We start from the raw sequence: 21,704 nt of genomic DNA on the forward strand, positions 1-21,704 counted from the left end.
TCCTGCACACCGCTGAGAGTGTGGTCCTTTGGCTCGTTGTAGGAAGAAAACAGGTTAGCAGTTTCACTTAAGTGGGTAGAGTCGTTTTCCAGCAAAGCCCATTCATCGTTGCACAGAACCTGCAGAACAAGATATGCTCTTTATTCACTGAGTTTCTTCAGAGAAGAAAGGAGTTCGCTAATGCTCCAGTGAAATCCTGGGCAGGTGATGAAAGTAGCAGACCCAGAGCACAGACACAACTTCCCTGAACAGGAGCCGCTAAACACAACACTGTGCTCCTCCAAAGTCAGAGGGGTGCCCTGAGTTGGGGTCCCAGGTGTTCTGAGCATAGAAGTTCCTCTCTAAATATATATGGTGCTATCCCCCATCGTGCTGTGTGGGTTTTGGGCTGGGGAGGCCTGGGTGCTTTGTGTGAATGGAACACCAGAAGTGTACCCAGTCATAGCAGGTGTGGGGCTGTCCCCCAACACCCCCTCTGTGCTTTGCATATATGAGTTCAAGTCCAATGGCAGGTGTTGACACTGGGGCCTCCCATCCTAGATGAGATGTTGTACCTCCCATGTGTTCCACCCATGGTGTATTGGCCAGGTGGGCCCCAGTTGTACTGATGGGAAGTGTGGATACCAGGTCCTCCAATCCTGGAAATGATGTTGTTCCCTCCTATACCACCACCACTTGCATCTTGGACAGGTGGGTTCCAAGCCAGGGGCGGGTCTCACACTTGCAAATCCAATGGATGCATTGTTGCTCTGGTGGAAAGTGGAAATTGACTTGTCCCTTGACACAAATTTCTTCTCCATGGTGATGGGATTTTTAACTGTAGATTTTCTACACTCATGTGGGTCCTGGGTGCAGCGATGGGAAGTGGTAACACCCCGACCTCTAACCCTAAGGATGGTGGTGTCCCCTGCCATCACTCTACCACCTGGATTCAGCTCAGGTAGAACCCAGGCATTTGGATTCAAGTTGAAAGCAGATATGTGCCTGGATGCTGGGATGGTGGCCTGCCCTTCCTACTGCAGCAGCCATGCTGCAATGAGGTGACTCCCAGGTGATCTGGCCCACAGTAGGAACACAAGTGGTGCTGGGTGCCCCACACAGTTCTGTCCAAAAGTTAGGTGGGCCAGATGCTTCTGAATAAGTGAGGCCTAGGGCATTCACACCAACCTCAAAACTCCCACCAGCCTCCCACAGAGGCTGCAGGTCCTATCAACAGTGGGCCTGATATGGTACTAGCAGACAGCAAGCTACTGTCTCCAGTACTGGGCACCAGTACTGGGCACTGTGGTATCCACTCCAAAACCAGTAGTAGCAGATACATCCCTGGGGAAAATACCTGAGTTGTAGACAAAGGCCGGCTGCATGTTGATGGTGGTGGTGGCAGACAGGGGATCTGGCAAACCTGAATCCATTATGCTTCCTCTGGGTGGCTGGACTGCAGAAGAAGTTAGCTTTCTATCTTGTTCTAGGGCTAATGGGTTTCCCAGTGGAATAGACTTGTTAGGCTTCTTCCTATTGTTGGCCCCAGATGTGGGCTGAATGGTGAGTTCTGGGTCCAAGCTTCTGGGTTTCACTTGAAACATGGGTACCTCTGTTGACCAAATCCACAGGTAAATAAGTTGAGGCTTGGGTCCAAGCATTGCCACCACTGGGTGCTGTGTTCTCAGAACCAAGAACAACCATGTAATATGGGTAGTGGTTCTCCTTGGAGTCAGAGGTAGACTGAAAAATAACAGTCTGAGGAGAAGGTGTTGTGTGCATAGCATCAGTGTCAAAGACTGGTTTGACATCTGTAGAGATGCCGTCTGCTGGAGCATAGATAACTGCTGAAGCCATAGGTGGGGGGCTGGGGAAACAGGAGCTGAAGCCATAGATGAGGGGTTGGGGGAAACAGGAGCTGAAGCCATAGTTGGGGGGCTGGTTGAGGCAGGATTTGGGGATTGAGGGAAACAACCAAAGCCCTAGTGGGGGTGGGGAAGACAGGACCCAAAGCCGTAGATGGGGGCCCAGGGGAGAAGCAGCCAGAACCCTAGATGGAGGGATGGGGAAGACACCGGCAGGAGTCCTTGATAGTGGGGCTGGGGAAGACAGGACTCAAGGCCGTAGATGGGGGACCAAGGGACATATCAGCCGGGGCCCTAGGTGGGGAGCTGGGCAAGACAGCAGCCAGAGCCTTAGATGGGGGGAGGCAAGGGAGACAGTAGCCAGAGCCCCAGATGGGGGCCTGGGGAAGATGGCAGCTGGAGCCCCAGTTAGAGGCCGGGGGAAGATGGCAGCCTGATTCCTAGGTGGGGGCCTGGGAAAGACAGCAGCCTGATCCCCAGGTGGGGGCCTGGGAAAGACGGCAGCTGGAGCCCCAGTTAGAGGCCGGGGGAAGACGGCAGCCTGATCCCCAGGTGGGGGCCTGGGAAAGATGGCAGCTGGAGCCCCAGATGGGGGATTGGGCAAGACAGAGGCTCTCTTTTGCTCATCAGTGGTCGCAAATGTGGGCTGAGGGTTGTTTTGGGAGGCAAAGGGATAGTTAAAAATTGAATCATGGCAGGAGACCATGAGCACCAATGGGATGGTGGTGTCTGGTCTCTCTGCAGTGTGTGTCTGCTCCACCCCAATACCTGGGGGAGACTGAAAAATTACAGCTTCAGAAGGAGGAGTAGTGTCCATGTCAGTGATCCCCGAATCTGAAGGAGAGGGCGCACTTGCAGATGCCATGACTGTGGTGGTAAAAGAGGTTGCAGTAGAAGTGAGGGGCTGCTCAGAACGGAGAGTGATGGGAGGGGGAGAATCTACACCCATGGCTGTTGGGGATTCATTTTTGTAGGAGGGTGCCTGAAAGGAGAGGGTTGGGGTGCTCAGAGGTGTGGAGAGGTCAGAAATAAAATGTGGTGTTGCTCCGACTGAACACTGAGTGCCTTTATCCTCCTTAAGGGTAATTCCCACAATGGGATTGAAAACTGGAGGAAGAAGAGAATCTGCCCCAGCAACAGAATGAGAGGACACAGGGGCTGTGTTTCTTGCCTCCTGATCCATATAAGGTGTCAGGCAAGGTGGAAGGCCAGCCAGACTGGGGAATCTGGAGGACAGGTCGGCCAAGTGGGTGGTGGTAGGAGGGACCTCCAAAATGTGACTGACCAGGGAGCCTGTGGTCCCTGGGGCAGGCGGAGGGGCACTGCGGCGTCGCATGATCTTCCTTGCATCCTTCAGGATTTTGTTCCGCTGACGCTCCATGTTTTGTTTCAGGGTGCCCCAGGCTTTGGCGAGAGTCATGCCTGGAAGCTTCGGAGGTGGAGGAAGGTCACTGCGACCCCACAGCAGAGGCAGCGGTGGTGGCAGTGGCGGCAGGGGCAGAACCAGTGGCAGGGGTGTCTTCCGCTTGAGGGGGTGCCTACTGCGGGCAGATCCCAGGGGAGAAGAGCTGCTCCGTGGGGTGTCTGAAGGTTGTTCACGCCGCAGCGGCTTCCCAGACATCAGTGACTCTGGGGAGCTGGGTGTGTGGTCTTCACCCAGCACTTCTATTGGCCTCTCGGGCAGCAGGCTGCAGCACGGACTTGGGGCAGAGAGCACCGTGGCCAGGGGGCCAGGCTGCGAGGGAGGCTGGCGGTCTCCAGCAACGCAGTCTAAGCAGATGGCGGGGCTTTCGGAGGAAGAGTTCATTCGAGGCACCTGGGCTTTCTTATTGAACTTGCTTTCTGGGTGCACCAGAAGGGGGTTTGGAGGCTCAGGACTGCACTGGAGGGACGTGAGGACCCCGCTGGTCTCTTGGGGCCTGGGTGTCATTGTTATATCCCTGTTGCAGTACGGACTTCTCTTTCCATTGTCCTCTCCTTCGGCCTCTGTGTGACCTTCCTCCTTTGTCATGCCTTCCCTGGGCTCTTCTTGGACCATCGCCTCACTCTCCTTTGCGCAAGGAAGTGTGAGGTGACTGGTTGGTACCAGCTTCCCAACCTCGACTACCTGGGCAGGAAGCTCAGGTAGTGAACGCAGGAGAGTAATTTTGCGCCCAGGTGGTGGAATTCTGACGGTTCTCGAAGGTCCGAACATCATGGAATTACGAGTGGACAAGACGGGCTTCTTCTTCGGCGAGTTCCTCAAGTTCACCAGGGGTACGATGCCCACAGGGGAGTACCCAGCCTGCTGGATGGGGTACCGCCTTTTGGCGCGATGTAAAAGCTGGATGATAAAGGCACCCGACCCTGGTTGAGCAGCCTGTGAACAGGGTGTAAAGCAGGAGCCGGAGCAGCGGGGTGGCCCCGGCCAGATGTGATGGCATCCCGAGAGGGCAAAACCAGCGAGCGACGACGGCCCGGTGGGTGTTGCCGGCAGAGCACGGAAACAAATTTACACAGTAAAATGCCCATATAGGACAGATTGTGCGCCAAACGCCCTGAGAATAGAGTGTGAAACTGGGAGAGCGTCTCCCTAGCTTCTGACTCCTCTCACGGTCAAACACGCACTGGAGGAAGGATTCCTCAGCCTGGCGCTTGTGACGTGTCCATGGTATAGGCGTCACAGAGAAACTGTGCTGTGCGCCTGCCAGGGGCAAAGGGCGGGGCCCCAGCGCATGACCTCTCCTGAGCTCGCTAGCAGCCTCGACTTCCCACTGTGGGTGGCAGGTGTTTGGCACCAGATGGGCCACCATGCAGAGACTGTTCAGGACTGTGGGGGCCTTCTCCTCCAGAGCTCCTCCTGTCTAGCACCTCATCATGCAGCCACCTTGGTGCCTGCATTTGTATCGGTCAGCCCTTCCCTGCCTGGGTCTCAGAGGCCTGTGCAAAGCCGAGTGCAGGAGCCACCAACCCTGTCGGGGGGCGGTCTGGCACCTATGGGGACCTTCCCAGCTTCTCTGCGAAGCCTGGAGCCAGGAGCACCTTCTCCACTGCTGCTCCTCTGCCATCATCTCCAGCCGGCAGGGAATGCAGAGCCCTCACCTGGCCGGATGCTGCACCCCACAACCTCCCTTCCTGGCAGGTAAGGCTCTTTCTTCACTTCTTTTTAGAAATTTGGTACAACAGTTAAACTTTAGACTGTTCTTCAGGGTGTGCAGATGGTAATGGCTTAGCCAGGATTTGAACCAAGCCTGCTCTGGGCTGTGGTGCCTCCTTGTCATACATGCTTCATGTGTTATTGTTCTTTTCTTGTACTCCTTATGGCACTTAGCCCTAAGTGTCATACCTATAATGAGCCTATATCCTACCCTGTAGAAGGTTTTCTTTTGCTCAATTCGTGAATTGATTGCCTACTGCCTGGGTTCTGATCTCAGAAGATGCAGGTTAGGGACCACCAGTTGTCAGCATAGCACCAGCGGAGGTTTTCCCTTTGGTCTAGTTTGAAGGATCCAGATATGTAAAGATCATAGTCTAGATAAATCGTGGGCTTTCCTGAAAGAAATTTACCAGTGAATTATTCTGTATGGATTAGAAGCCAGTTTCTATGGATGGTCTTCCTGGAGTATGTTCAGTAAGACAACTCATTCATGTTTAGAAAGCAAATACATCATTTATTGCAGCTTCATAGTGGAGCCCTGTGTCAGTTTAAAATAGTCAGTACAATTTGGTCACTGTGAGCATGTCAGCTTGGGCCACCCTTTACTACTATGTATAATTCTAGAGATTCTTATGCCCAGGAGAGAAGACACACTCTTGGGTGTCTAGGACAAGGGAAACATGTTATTTATTCACAAGGTAGAAGCTTCAAAATAATAGGAAAGAACTTAAACACCCCAGTCTAACATGGCTTTATTGAGTTTCAATCTTGTTTCTTTGGCTTACTTCATTGGAGTGTTTTCTTTCTCCTGGGCTGACATTGTGTGTTACACATCAGACATGTGACATGTAGAGGTTTCAGAACCCAGAATTGTATTGATCAGTGAAACTTTATTTATATATTTTAGTTTAAAATCTATTTAAAATAACACTGGACATAATTCATATATTATAAATTAGTTTTGCCCTCTGCTCTTGAGATTCTTTTTATAGTATGTCAGAGCAAATTTGGACTTCCATCCCCAAAAAGATTCGAGATTGGAGGACACAAGAGCTTTTTCTCAGACCTGAGTTATGTCTGAAAAAAGCGAGAAATATCATAAGCTCTACCTGACCTCTCTAGGAGCAGAAATGATTTACAGCCATGGCATTTAACCATAATTCCTTGATCTTGTTTGAGAAGTTCAGTAAGGAACAATCTCTTGATTTTTGTTTCTTCCTTGTTTTCTTGTCTTGCTTACCAACAATCCATTGTAATCCTTGAATTAATATGGCCTCTGGAGCTCATTCAAGTAACTTTTTTCCCTAAAATAAGTCTAATTTCCTTGTTTTTCAGTTCCTTGTCTTTCCTCGCCCTTTACTAAAACCAGAACTCACCAAAAGCTGACTGGCTTTGTGCAGACCCTTCTTAGGACAATTTTTCCTTAATTATTTTATTCATCACTCTGTTTCATTTTTTGCCTTCTAGAAATATGTTGAAATCTTTCTATAGTTGATGACTTCCACAACATCTTGGCTTTTATTGGCTTATTAACTTTGGTATTTCTACACTTCTATTTAAATATGGTTTGAGAAGGAATAGAAAATAAATATGTTTCCTAGTCTGCCATCTTGAGCTGAGAATCCCTGTCAGTTTTAGCATCCAACATTCCCATAGGAAAAAAACCAAAAAACAAAAAAAGCCCTTGGCATTAATAGGTGTAACAACTCAAGATTTCAGCTTTTCGTGGGTAATCACTAAGGACTTAGTATGTGGTAATTTCTAATGCTACTGCTGCTGCTAAGTTGCATCAGTCGTGTACCAACTGTGTGCAACCCCATAGCTGGCAGCCCACCAGGCTCCTCCGTCCCTGGGATTCTCCAGGCAAGAATACTGGAGTGGGTTGCCATTTCCTTCTTCAGTGCATGAAAACGAAAAGTGAAAGTGAAGTCGCTCAGTCGTGTCTGACTCCTTACCACCCCATTGTCGGTAGCCCACCAAACTTCTCTGTCCATGGGATTTCCCAGACAAGAGTACAGGAGCAGGTTGCCATTGCCTTCTCCTAATTTCTAATGGGAAAATAATAACTATTTCATGGAATTTATTTGAGGATTACATTAAATAATGAACACACAAATGCTTTCTAAAGTTTAAAAGTTCATAAAAATGTTTTTTGTAATTGATTTGTTGCTACTTCAGTTTTACTTGATAGTGATTTATGACCTTGTTTATGTGAGAAGATGCTTTCTGCTTTGTTGTTTTGAAAGTTAGATTATACTTTTCAACAGCTCAATGAAAATAACATCATTTCTGAAGGTTAAGGGTGAAGCTGTAAATGTTTCTTGATACCTGTCACTTTACAATATTTTCAGCAGCTAATTCACTCATGTATTCCTCCTCCCAATTTTGTTGTGGACCTACTGCCAGCTAGATGCTTTACATCAGGTGTTGGAAAACATTTTCTGGATTTTTAAATATGTATCTTAGACTTGGTGGGCTGTATACAGTTTCTGTAGCTTCTTCTCCTCTTTCTTCAGCAGCCTTTCAAAATGTGAAGCTCAGTATTAGCTCACCAGTCATAAAAAAACAGGCTGAGCTACAATGATTTGTGAGCAATTATTTGCCAGTCCCTGCTCTCCATTGTCGCTGAGTAAGAGGTGCATTTTTTCGTAAATCATGTCTTTGAGTCAACTCTTGGTCTTCCGGAGCTTGTCCTTACTCTCTTGCCGTTTCTAATCAACAGGGCATTCAGAGAGATCCTGTTAAAACATAAATCAGATTGTATTGCTCAGATCTCTTCAGTGACTTACTCCAAGAGGAAAGCAAAGTCCTCAGAGTGCCTCCATAGGCCTAGAAATCTGGGCCTCTGTTTCTTCCCTGACTTGTTCCTTCTCCTCTCTACTTTGCTCACTCTGTTTCCCACAAACTGACATCCTTTCTGTTCCTTGAATACTCTAGGCACATTCTTGCCTCCTTTTCTTTCCATCTGCTGGTAATATTCATTCTCCAGATATGCACCTTGCTCCCTTCCACAGCCACCTTAAATTCCTTGATAAATTTTATCTTCCCCATAAAGCCTTCATTTATTACTTAATTTCAAGTGGCAGGTACCTTCTATCAGCCATCTCCATCTCCCTACCATGCTTTCTAATTTTTCTCTAGCACTTACCTGATATACTAGTTATTCTATGCATCTATTTAATTTTTATTTACATATTTATATATTTTTATATTTGCTTGTATATTTTTGTCTGCCCCCTCAATTGGAGAGAGGGTATATTCATATGTGTTGATTACTGCTGTGTCATCAACCTATAAAACATTCTGAAGAATGGTGCTTGAAATTTGATAAGGGATTAAGAAATTGTACATAACTCAATATGTACATAAATTAATGAACAAATCTCCAGGGCTTCTGGATGAGGTCTAATGAAAAGAGGAAGGCAAATGATTGGGACAGGGTACTACAAGAAGTAGAATTTGGAATACTCTGATAGCTATCCTAATAGATAAGGTCTTGTTAATTTAGATAATTTTAATGAGAGAGCTGGGAACTAGGGACACACAGCGTCAAGATTTTTATAATATATTGTGTAGAGTTCTTTTTAAGTGTGCACAGATATCACTGAAAATCCATGCATGTGTGCATGACTCTATTACTTTATTTAGTGTTTTACAAGAGCCTCTCAAGGACAGGGTTATAGTAAGTATCTCCTTTATAATGAACTTAATTTGTTCAAAATTATATCATAATTTTTTTGCAACTGTGAAACCAAACTAGTTTTTGAGTAGACACTCCCTAGAAACTTGTGCGGAGAAGGCAATGGCACCCCACTCCAGTACTCTTGCCTGGAAAATCCCATGGACAGGGGAGCCTGGTAGGCTGCAGTCCATAGGGTCGCTAAGAGTCAGACATGACTGAACGACTTCACTTTCACTCTTCACTGTCATGTATTGGAGAAGGAAATGGCAACCCACTCCAGTGTTCTTGCCTGGAGAATCCCAGGGACGGGGGAGCCTGGTGGGCTGCCATCTACGGGGTCGCACAGAGTCAGACACGACTGAAGTGACTTAGCAGCAGTAGCAGCAGCAGAAACCTGTGACGTTAATAAAACCAACAAACATGTGTTCAGCTTCCAATGATACACATACTACAGACTCAATTATGGGCCATCCATTTTAACGAGGGCAAGAAGTGATTTAACAAATACAGAGCAAAGAGAATGTTAAGTTTTGTCCTCTGTTAATATTAGCAATGGATAAAGTGGGCTCCAACATCTTCAAGATAGCTTGAGACCATCATCTCTGTGTCATGGCAGAGGGATGCTCAGCCAGGATATTGTTCTCTGTCACTCAGAAAAATACCCATAATGTATAATGATACTTACTGAGTCCGATATGAGACTTTTGGGTGGTTAGAAGTCCTTTAGCTTGATTCTTTCAGATGCCTTAGCTACAAGATGAAGCTAGCAGCTTTGGACACTTTCAGCAATGAAGAGTTTGTTTGGATGTTAATTTTCATGCTAAATGAAATTCAGCCGAATGAATTTCGTGCTGAATTCACCCTACCTACTTGAAACTGCAGCACAGCACACACACTTCAGTTACCAGTTCAGTTCATTCCACAGAATTTTCATAAAACATAGTGTTCTATATACCTGGGATGTATCTCACTTAGTTTTAAGAATTTCCAGATAATTTTTCATACATAGTGTTACAATTCCAATCTTGCCAAGTCCTGCACCAGTTACATAGAACACAACACATTTATTTCTCTGGGTTGTTCAGATCCCAGTGAAAGAAGAATGGAATGGGATCAAAGAGATCAGAATTCTTGTCCCAGATTTACCATAAAATAATTGTGTTCTCAGGAAAATTATAGCTATTCTAGACCCCTTTCCTTTTCTTTATTTCAACAGAGTTGCATTCAGTTCAGTTCAGTTCAGTCGCTCCGTCATGTCCGACTCTTTGCGACCCCATGAATCGCAGCACGCCAGGGCTCCCTGTCCATCACCAACTCCTGGAGTTCACTCAGACTCACGTCCATCGAGTCAGTGATGCCATCCAGCCATCTCATCCTCGGTCATCCCCTTCTCATCCTATCCCAATCCCTCCCAGCATCAGAGTCTTTTCCAATGAGTCAACTCTTCGCATGAGGTGGCCAAAGTACTGGAGTCTCAACTTTAGCATCATTTCTTCCAAAGAAATCCCAGGGTTGATCTTCAGAATGGACTAGTTGGATCTCCTTGCAGTCCAAGGGACTCTCAAGAGTCTCCTCCAACACCACACTTCAAAAGCATCAATTCTTCGGCGCTCAGATTTCTTCATAGTCCAACTCTCACATCCATACATGACCACAGGAAAAACCATAGCCTTGACTAGATGGACCTTAGTCGGCAAAGTAATGTCTCTGCTTTTGAATATACTATCTAGGTTGGTCATAACTTTTCTTCCAAGGAGTAATCATCTTTTAATTTCATGGCTGCAATCACTATCTGCAGTGATTTTGGAGCCCCCCAAAATAAAGTCTGACACTGTTTCCACTGTTTCCCCATCTAATTCCCATGAAGTGAGGGGACTGGATGCCATGATCTTCGTTTTCTGAATGTTGACTTAGATGACACCAAATAACATCCCACTCTTTGCAGTAGTAGCTTCGATGTTATTGGTATTCTGAAACAAATGAATACAATGACACATGAAGCTGTGCACCATCTCTGTAATTATGTTTTTAGAGTTGCCTCTATTTTAAAAATGAAAACGTGGCTGAGCACAGAAGTAGATGTTTTGACCAGAGGCTCCAAAGTAAATGCAACTAAACCACAAGTTTCCCTCTTTCCTGAAGCTCACTTAACTGAAACATAGGCTGCTGGATATTAAGCTATAAAGCATATTATCTGTGTATTTTAAAAGAAGCTATTCTTCTAGTATTTCTAATTAGTAGTAGGAAGTTTTGAAATTCTTAAAAGATCATCTGCTCTTGTGAGATTTATAGCTCTATTTTCCAGTCAACCAAGATGAATTAGGGCATCTGAACTTTTGGATGCATCTCAGAACTAAAATTCTGAACCTCTTGAGTTTTTCTTCATGCTGTCAGAAATTCATGCCAGATAATCCTTTTAATAGAGAATATGTACACAGTTGTCTATTTTCATATAAGAAAGCAATGTGGTGAGTGAGGATGGAAGTGAAGCCCTCAGTCTCAGAGGGGTGTTGAGCTCCTGGTGAAATATAGTCATTATTTCTTCAAAATAGAAAAGCAGTTATTTGAAATTATTAACACCAAATAACTATTGATACATTTATCTGTGATACATGTATTTACTGTACCAACTAGGTGTGTTCTCTTTGGGAAGTACACAACTGTTTGAGACACAGATTGTTTATTTTTGTTTGTTTTCCCACAGAGACTGTGACCTTCTGATCAGGAACGTCTATATTTTACTAACATCTGGAACCACCAGCTAACACGGTGTCTGAAATGTAGCCAATGAATATGAAATCAATGAACACATTTTTTAAGTACAGGCCAGATTGAAGCATGTAAATGATACAGGCAACAAGCACTACAGTAATTCTAAGAAGGCACAGAACAGATAACCTGCAAGGATCTATTGTATAGCACAGGGAGCTATACTCAATATTTTATAATAACTTATTAATGGAAAAGAATCTGATAAAGGACGTATATATAAGTTAATCACTGAACTGTACACCTAAAACTAACATGGCATTGTAAATCAACTATACTTCAATTTAAAAAACAGACAACAAAAGACACCAAGAAGTCATAGACATGATATTTCCATAGAGAAGCCAAATGAAGAAGAGAGAGAGAGCTTTTGAATTAACCACAGGAGTCGCAGAGAACCTAGGCTTGGACCTGAACTTGAATTTACATTAAGATCGCATTGCAGGTACAGATGTAGGTAATCACATACACTCACTATACTGAGACTAGCTGAAGTTATGAGTGTCGTTCAAGGTCCCAAAGCAAGTACAGTGTGGAGTCAAAATTTTAAGTGACACCTAATACACTTAAAAAAAAAAAAAAAAAAAAAAAAGCTCCTTCTGTGATACCGTGTTGTCGTTGAAATAATTTTGTTTCTTTCTGGTAGATTATAGTAGAAATTGGTTCTAGTGTCTCCTGTAGTAATTACTAGTTCTGTTTATCCCATCTATATAGTTGATCTTCAAAGTTTCCATTAGAATGGTTTTGCCAAAATGAAACATACAAATATTCATGATGCCTGTGTCCAAGTATTTCTTCTGTTGTTCCCTGCTTCTCTTCTAGGATTATATGAACAATTCACTATCTTGAATTATGCTTTTCCCTCCTCTAAGAATTCCCTCTGCCCTATTGGGCACCCGGAAAACCCACTTCATTTGTCAGAACTCAGTTTACATATTATCTCTTTTATGCTGTCTTCTGTTTAGTGTTGTGATCACACTTTCCTTTTTGCTCCCATTACACTTTTGCGTACCTGACTGTTGCACTTGCTACACTGTATTGTAGTTGGATTTTCTACATATCTCGGGCGTCTTCTGGGCACCATTCCTTGGGGCCAGCGACTACCTTTTCTTTACCCACTGATGCAGCTTTAGCATGTTACTTGGTATGCAGTAGTTAACATAAAAATGAGATCTGAATAAATTTAAAAAGGTGGGTACATATGACTTATCATCACTTTCCAGGTATAACAGGAAAAAACATTACTGTTGGTGCTGAATGTTCATTTCTACTGTAATGAATGGTGGTGGTACTTGACTCCAGTTACATTGTTTTACCTACCATTTTATGCATTTCTACCTGATATCTCTTCTTTATTTCCATCTATATATTTATTGGTAATCCAAGTAAAGCAGGAATGAGGGTAGGGCTAGGCTATACTTGCCGGGAATAGTAATAACATTGTGTGGCTTTTTGGTGAGAAAATCCTGAGGCATAAGAGGTCTACATCTTCCCTTTGAGGCATACGGAGGGCTCTGCCTCTAAAGAGTTTTATTAGCAACTAATCAAGATGTTTTTGCACAAGGCTCCTGATTAGCTATTAGTAATACTAAGAGTGAATCAGAACTAAGGTAGTTTCTGATTTGTTTTACATTGTAAATGTAGGCTGTTATTTTTTAATGCTGGGAGTGGTGGTGGTGGGGAGTGAGGGGATAGTCTTTTCCCATCTTGATGTTTCAGTTCTGTCAAGAGAGATCCTAAATAATTTCAGCCCTGCTTCTTTACTCACTCCACCCCAGGGTGATCAAGTGACATATAGGAAGCTTGGAAAGAATTAAGAGGGCATGTTTGTCTTAACTAATTCTGTTTTCTCCCTTGAGAGTGAGAGTTGGTGTCTTCTGTTTCTGTCATCCTGTGTATTACTAGTTCAGTTATGGACTAGTAATTTCTGGGGTTCAGTTATGGGATCATTTCATTCAGTTAAGCCAGGGTTAGGTCATACCAGGAATATTTTGACCTCCATCTTCACTCTTTTATCTTGTTTCTTAATTAACTCTATACCTAGGTGTAATTAAGGTGTTGTACCTGTTGTACTTGCACAAATGCATCATTTGGTGTGTTACCTGGAAACACTGAATAAAGAGAAAGGAGCACACGTTTTGGAGAGGAAAATGTCCACGTGGAAATGTTTCGGTGCTTCCATGCAAGGTAGTCTTGTGTCTTGGTCTTTAATGTGTGGTGGGATGTTGGGACCTTTGACTATTTGAAAATACTTTGGCTTATGCAGTTAAAAGCAGTTAACTGCTGAAGTCTAGAAAAGGTTTAATGTATGCTGTATTAGTTTCCAGTACCTGCTGTAACAAATCAGCATAAACTTGGCTTAACATAATAAAAATGTACTATCTCACAGTTCTAGAGGTCAAAAGTCTGATATCAAGGTGTCAGTAGGGTTGCGCTCCCTAAAGGTGTTCTAGGGGAGAGTCCACTCCTTGTCTCTTTGAGCTTCCGGTGGTTAGTAGCTTCCTTGGCTTGAGGCCACATCACTTAGTCTCTGTTTTCACTCCCTTTGTGTTTCTGTATCTTCTCTTCATCTGGTCCAAATTGCCCTCTGCCCTTCTTGTTTAATAAGGGCAATTATCATCATATTAAGAACCCATCTGATTAATACAGGATGGGAATCCCATCTCTTAATGAAACTTGCAAAGACCCTTTTTCCAAGTGAGGTAACAGTTAAGAATTAGAACATGAATGTATCCTTTTGGGGTTCATCATTCAACCCACTACACCAACAATAAGACTCTGCAGTTGGCTGCAGTTTATTGCATGGGAGAGTGGCTGTTTCTGTCAAGCCGCTTAAGTAAAGGTCTAGCATAAAGAAAAGCGACCCTAGGGAATTGCAGGTGGCTGAGCGAATACCTGGAGCAGAATGAATAGGGGACCTGAAGGGTCTTTAGTATAAAGAGAACTTTACCTGGCTCTTAAACTTTGGGATGGGCAGGAGTTTTCAGGGCAGGAAATACTCAGGCAGCTGCTCGCCTTGGTTTACTCTTCAGGTGGTTTTTTCCCAAGCAGGCTTGACTGAGACAAAGACTTAGTTGTAAGGAAAGTATGTTTTACAGAACTTGTCAGCATTGACACAGATGGTTGCCATAGGCTCAAGTTAATCCCCTTACATGTGGACCCAAGCTGACACGGAATTTGTCAGTTATGTTGGAGAAAGAACTGTTCTCTGAAAGGCAGGCTTCTTTGGTCTATGCAGTTCCATAGCCAGAGGCAGTGAAAATGGCTATGGCACCATAGGACCATAGAATCTACACATCATAACTGGAGGTATAATGTTACTGGATAGAACCCATAATCAGGTCAGTACTGCAGTGTGAACAGATCATCAAAGAGGAAAGATAACTCAAGAGTCCATGAGTGACAGGTGCTCAGGGCTGTGCATTGCACATGGCAAGTTCATAGCGACCAGTCAACCTTAGGCCAGGAAAGTCCTCCTGGTTCTAAGTTTGCAGGTCAGGACTTTCAGATAAATGGCACAGATTAATGGACATCCTAGTGAGGCTAAAATCAGAGAGACTTTATCTTTCTTTCAAATGCCACTGAGTTTCTGCTATGTTCTTTGATAATTTCTGTACTGGATTCTGGGAATGAAAATGTGCCTCGTTTCATTATTCTAGAAGTGGGGACTGGCTTGCTTTGGAGATTTTTAAAATTGTGGGCATAATGCTGTAATCCCAGATTGAATCTTAGTAACTCTTTAAAATCATTAAAAGCATGGTTGATGCAAGACCTGACAAACTGATAGAACAGCTGAGATCCTGAGAGACCAGGCCAATGTCAGTGGCAGAAGTCCAAGATGTGGACATGGAAGGACCCCTCAGTCCACTGAGACACTGAAAGCCCTGCCACTGAGAATGAATTAAAACATACATTTGGGAGGATTATTTCTGGACATTTAAGGACTTCAGATTTTTAACCCAGCATAACAAGGAAACTTGATTAAAAAAAAAAAAGTGAGTTCTTCAACTTTGTTTTTCTTTCTCAAGATTGCTTTGGTTATTGAGAGTTCTTTTTGGTTACATATACATTTTAGACTCATTTCTTCTATTTCTGAAAAAATAGGGGATTTTGATAGGTATTTCAATAAAATGTAGATAGCTTTGTGTAATATGGACATTTTAACATATTAAGTCTTCCAGTTCATAAACATGGGATATCGTTCCATTTATGTCTTCCTTATTTTCTTTCAATAACATTTTTTGGTTTTCAGCATGTAAGTCTTTCATGTCTTTAGTTAAGTTTATTAATATTTTATTTATTTATTTATTTATTCATTCATTCATATTTATTTATTTATTCATATTTTATTATTTTTGATACTATTGTAAATGAAATTGTTCTCCTGATTTCTTTTTTAGATTGTTAATTGTTAGTGAACAGAAGTGCAAGTAATGTGTGTATGCTGATTTTGTATTCTGCAAACACACTGCCAAGTTTTTTAGTTCTAATAGATTTTTGTTGTGAAATCTTTACCATTTTCTGCATTTTTTCAGTATGTTCACTTTCTGCCTAAGTGTATCCTTAATTCTAGGTGACATTTTCACTTCCATCTTAGGTTTTCATCTTTTTATAAAATTGTTTTACCATTAATTTTTTAATTTTTATAATCGCATTTATATTTTGGCTGTACTGGATCTTCATTGCTGTGCAAGCTTTACTTTAGTTGTGGCAAGCAGAGCTTACTCTCTATGTGCAGTGCGTGGGCTTCTCACTGCAGTGGTTTTTCTCCTTGTGGAGCATGAGCTTGAGGGTGTGTGGGCTGTAGTCATTGTGGTGTGTGGGCTCAGTAGTTGTGGTTCCCAGTCTCTAGAGCACAGACTCAGTAGTTGTGGCTCAGGGGCTTAGTTGCTTCATGGCATGTGGGATCTTCCCAGACAGGAATCTAACCCAGGTCCCCTGCACTGGCAGGCAGATTCTTTACCACTGAGCCACCAGAGAAGCCCCTTAGGCTTTCATCTTAATTCTCAGTATATTCAGGCTTAGTTGGGTATATCTCTTGCTCCTTTTCCCTGTACCTGACCATGCATAGAATAGGAGGTGCCTCTATGAACCTGTGTTGATTTATTTTAAATGACATAAGTGTGTGAATATGTTCATTTCCCTCTGGAAAAGGGGGTTACATTCCATAAGATTCGAACATCAAGTCTTTAAACTTCACTGAACCCATAGATTAATAAATAGTTGCATAATTATCCTCCTCTATACCACTCTAAAATAATCATATCAAAGTATGGTTATTAATTGTTTTAATTGCAAAGAAATAATAGCAAAGACAAAGAAATTGCTTCTCAAAAGAAATTCTTCCAGCAAAGTAAAAACTAAAGGTCAAAAAGTCAAATTAATATGGGATTTGTGACTATTCTAAGTGATAAAGAACTCTGACAAGAAATATTGCAGTGCTGATTGCTATTATCATCTTTTCACTTTCCATTACAATTGTTTATATTATTCTCATGAGCTTTTACTTAAGTTATCAAGATTTTTATAATAGTCAAATTAAAAAAACAAAAATCAAAATATCTTGAAATGCCAATACAAAGAAAAATGAGTCAGAACATGAAAAGTGTTTTAGACAAGTTGACAATGTATATTCTTTGCTCATTTCTTTTTGAGACAAGTTCCATCTTATTCACACCCACATATACAATACACTGAATAAAATACAACCAATCACCCTATGGTAATGAAAAACAAAAGACAGGATGGTTCTAGAAATTTCTTCTGTTTATTCCTAGTATCTTGTTGTATCTGGCAAAATAAGCAGGTTGAAATGTTCTCTAAATTTTTGTGTTTCATTTAATAATAATTTGCTTATTTATCTTAATGTAAATATTAAAAAAAATATTTACACTATTCCATGTTCAAGGACAGGAGGAGTGGTGGTGAGGAGATACCCATCGTCCAAGGTAAGGAGCAGCAGCTGCGCTTTGCTGGAACAGCTGTGAAGAGATACCCCACATCCAAAGTAAGAGAAACCCAAGTAAGATGGTAGGTGTTACAAGAGGGCATCAGAGGGCAGACACACTGAAACCATACTCACAGAAAACTAGTCAATCTAATCACATTAGGACCACAGCCTTGATTAACTCAGTGAAACTAAGCCATGCCTGTGGGGCCACCTAAGACGGGCAGGTCATGGTGGAGAGGTCTGACAGAATGTGGTCCACTGGAGAAGGGAATGGCAAACCACTTCAGTATTTTTGCCTTGAGAGCCCCATGAACAGTGTGAAAAGGCAAAATGATAGGATACTGAAAGAGGAACTCCCCAGGTCATTAGGTGCCCAATATGCTACTGGATATCAGTGGAGAACTAACTCCAGAAAGAATGAAGGGATGGAGCCAAAGCAAAAACAATACCCAGTTGTGGATGTGACTGGTGATAGAAGCAAGGTCCGATGGATGCTGTAAAGAGCAATATTGCGTAGTGCCGGGAGCCAGCACGGGAGATCCCACCCATGACAAGGTCATGCGGAGAGGCCTGATGGGCAAGGCGAGTCAGGCTTCAGGGGTTCCCCCTGGGTTTTCCTGAACATCTACCCCCAAAAACCAAAGTCTGCCTGCCTTATTGAACCACTCTTCTGCCTCTAAAAGGAATTAACTTAGAGCTCCAGTTAACAGTCTCCTGCATATAAAAAAAAAAGTCTCAGCTTAAAACCCCTTTGATGGCTTTCTAACTTATCTGACTGGTCTGCCCAACTTTACAGTTTGTGGATTGCTTAAAGCCCCCCAACCATGAGAGGCACAAAGCTTAAACATCTTAAAGATATAGAGCCTTTTAGAGTTAAGAATTAGTTTGGTGAAGAGTTTGTTGAGTTAATGTTTGCCGCCAGGCCTCCATATCCTTTATCTTTTAGGCACCTGGGAGGCTATTAATCAATGTAATCGGGATGCAGAAATAGGAATATAGTAGTTTTGATGATAGCAACACTAGACTTTTAAGTTAATTACTTTTCTCTTTGTTATAAATCACTGTACTTCTTTCATTGTTATAAACTGTTGTGTCCTTGCTATGTGAGAATGTAACTTCATTTAGTGCTTTCTGAGAGTGGCACCAGACTTTGGGAAGAATAACACTTTTAAGACAAATAAGTCTTCTGGTTGACAAACCCTTATCAGAAAAGGGCCATAAAATGTTAATTGGCCATGTGGCCATAAGATGATGTAAATCACCTAAGACTTGTGTATACAACAAAGTATGCAGAGAAAAAGCCTGGTCTCAATAAGAGTCAGGGCTGCTGACACTGCATAATTTTGTATTACCCATTGATCTCTATGTACAATCAAAAAGTATAAAAAGCCTTCGAACAATAAAGGATGGACCAGTTTCTCGGACTAGTCTCTTGAACTAGTTTCTTGGAAATCTGGTTTCCCCCGTCTCTCTCTCTCTCTCCTTCTCCCTCTCCCTCCCTCCCTCTCCTTTTCTGACTGAATTCCCATCTGGAATGGGGAGGCTAGCCATGTCTACTAACTAGCCCTGGCTTTTAAGTCCCGTGAGAGAGGGAGCCCAAGGCAGGGCACCCTCCGCTATTCAAACGAGCACCGGTGGCCTAACGTAGATGGTGCAAACTTCTTGTCCTGAAGTTTTATTGGCTTTCCCCATAAACCAAGTTATTCAGAATCTTGTCTACACTAAATTTTCCTACTATACTATTTCTTCTTAATTTCTTTTATATTTCTAAATAAATAAGTTTTCCTTGCCTACGCCATCTCTCCTTTGAATTCCCTGGATCCACCAGGGCAGGACCCCAGCAGCATAGGAACCTGGAATGTCAGGTCCATGAATCAAGGCAAATTGGAAGTGGTCAAACAAGAGATGGCAAGAGTGAACGTTGACATTCTAGGAATCAGCTAACTAAAATGGACTGGAATGGGTGAATTTAACTGAGATGACCATTATCTCTACTACTGCAGGCAGGAATCCCTTAGAAGACATGGAGTAGCCATCATGGTCAACAAAAGAGTCTGAAATGCAGTACTTGGATGCAATCTCAAAAACAACAGAATGATCTCTGTTCGTTTCCAAGGCAAACCATTCAATATCACGGTAATCCAAGTCTATGCCCCAACCAGTAACGCTGAAGAAGCTGAAGTTGAACGATTCAATGAAGACGTACAAGACCTTTTAGAACTAACACCCAAAAGAGATGTCCTTTTCATTATAGGGGACTGGAATGCAAAAGTAGGAAGTCAAGAAACACCTGGAGTAACAGGCAAATTTGGCCTTGAAATACGGAATGAAGCAGGGCAAAGGCTAACAGAGTTTTGCCAAGAAAATGCACTGGTCATAGCAAACACCCTCTTCCAACAACATAAGAGAAGACTCTACACATGGACATCACCACATGGTCAACACCAAAATCACATTAATTTTATTCTTTGCTGCCAAAGATGGAGAAGCTCTATACAGTCAACAAAAACAAGACCAGGAGCTGACTGTGGCTCAGATCATGAGCTCCTTATTGCCAAATTCAGACTTAAATTGAAGAAAGTAGGGAAAAACACTAGACCATTCAGGTATGACCTAAAGCAAATCCCTTATGATTATACAGTGGAAGTGAGAAATAGATATGAGACTAGATCTGATAGATAGAGTGCCTGATGAACTATGGAATGAGGTTCATGACATTGTACAGGAGACAGGGATCAAGACCATCCCCATGGAAAAGAAATGCAAAAAAGCAAAATGGCTGTCTGGGGAGGCCTTACAAATAGCTGTGAAAAGAAGAGAAACGAAAAGCAAAGGAGAAAAGGAAGATATAAGCATCTGAATGCAGCGTTCCAAAGAATAGCAAGAAGAGATAAGAAAGCCTTCCTCAGCAATCAATGCAAAGAAATAGAGGAAAACAACAGAATGGGAAAGACTAGAGATCTCTTCAGGAAAATTAGAAATACCAAGGGAACATTTCATGCAAAGGTGGGCTTGATAAAGGATAGAAATGGTATGGACCTAACAGAAGCAGAAGATATTAAGAAGAGGTGGCAAGAATACATGGAAGAACTGTACAAAAAATATCTTCATGACCCGGATAATCACGATGGTGTGATCACTCATCTAGAGCCAGACATCCTGGAATGTGAAGTCAAGTGGGCCTTAGGAAGCATCACTACGAGCAAAGCTAGTGCAGGTGATGGAATTCCAGGGGAGCTATTTCAAATCCTGAAAGATGATGCTGTCAAAGTGCTGCACTCATTATGCCAGCAAATTTGGAGAACTCAGCAGTGGCCACAGGATGGGAAAACGTCAGTTTTCATTCCAATCCCAAAGAAAGGCAGTGCCAAAGAATTGTCAAAGTACTGCACAATTGCACTCATCTCACACGCTAATAAAGTAATGTTCAAAATTCTCCAAGCCAGGCTTCAGCAAGACATGAACCATGAACTTCCAGATGTTCAAGCTGCTTTAGAAAAGGCAGAGGAACCAGAGATCAAATTGCCAACATCTGCTGGATCACTGAAAAAGCAAGAGAGTTCCAGAAAAACATCTACTTCTGCTTTATTGACTATGCCAAAGCCTTTGACTGTGTGGATCACAATACACTGTGGAAAATTATGAAAGAGATGGAAATACCAGACCACCTGACCTGCCTCTTGAGAAACCTATATGCAGGTCAGGAAGCAACAGTTAGAACTGGACATGGAACAACAGACTGGTTCCAAATAGTAAAAGGAGTACGTCAAGGCTGTATATTGTCACCCTGCTTATTTAACTTCTATGCAGAGTATATCATGAGAAATGCTGGGCTGGAAGAAGCAGAAGCAGGATCAAGATTGCTGGGAGAAATATCAGTAAAGTCTGATATGCAGATGATACAACCCTTATGGCAGAAAATGAAGAGGAACTAAAAAGCCTCTTGATGAAAGTGAAAGAGGAGAGTGAAAAAGTTGGCTAAAAGCTCAACATTCAGAAAACGAAGATCATGGCATCTGGTCCCCTCACTTCATGGGAAATAGATGGGGAAACAGTTTCAGACTTTATTTTTCTGGGCTCCAAAATCACTGCAGATGGTGACTGCCACCATGAAATTAAAAGACACTTACTCCTTGGAAGAAAAGTAATGACCAACCTAGATAGCATACTGAAAAGCAAAGACATTACTTTGCCAGCAAGGTCCGACCAGTCAAGGCTATGGTTTTTCCAGTGGTCATGTATGGATGTGAGAGTTGGACTGTGAAGAAAGCTGAGCACCAAAGAATTGATGCTTTTGAAGTGTGGTGTTGGAGAAGACTCTTG

General features: G+C 42.9%; 1 protein-coding gene across 1 annotated transcript; it reads right to left on the minus strand.

Moving 5' to 3' along the window:
• Positions 1–2,094: 2,094 nt before the first annotated feature.
• On the minus strand, positions 2,095–4,355 carry LOC120866499 (nuclear pore-associated protein 1-like). Its single transcript, XM_040244628.1, is given in 2 exon segments — positions 2,095–4,151; positions 4,154–4,355. Coding segments are annotated over 2 exon segments (2,259 nt in total).
• Positions 4,356–21,704: the final 17,349 nt, after the last annotated feature.

The sequence above is a fragment of the Oryx dammah genome, unplaced genomic scaffold (assembly GCF_014754425.2).
Source record: "Oryx dammah isolate SB20612 unplaced genomic scaffold, SCBI_Odam_1.1 HiC_scaffold_1, whole genome shotgun sequence".
NCBI lineage: Eukaryota > Metazoa > Chordata > Mammalia > Artiodactyla > Bovidae > Oryx > Oryx dammah.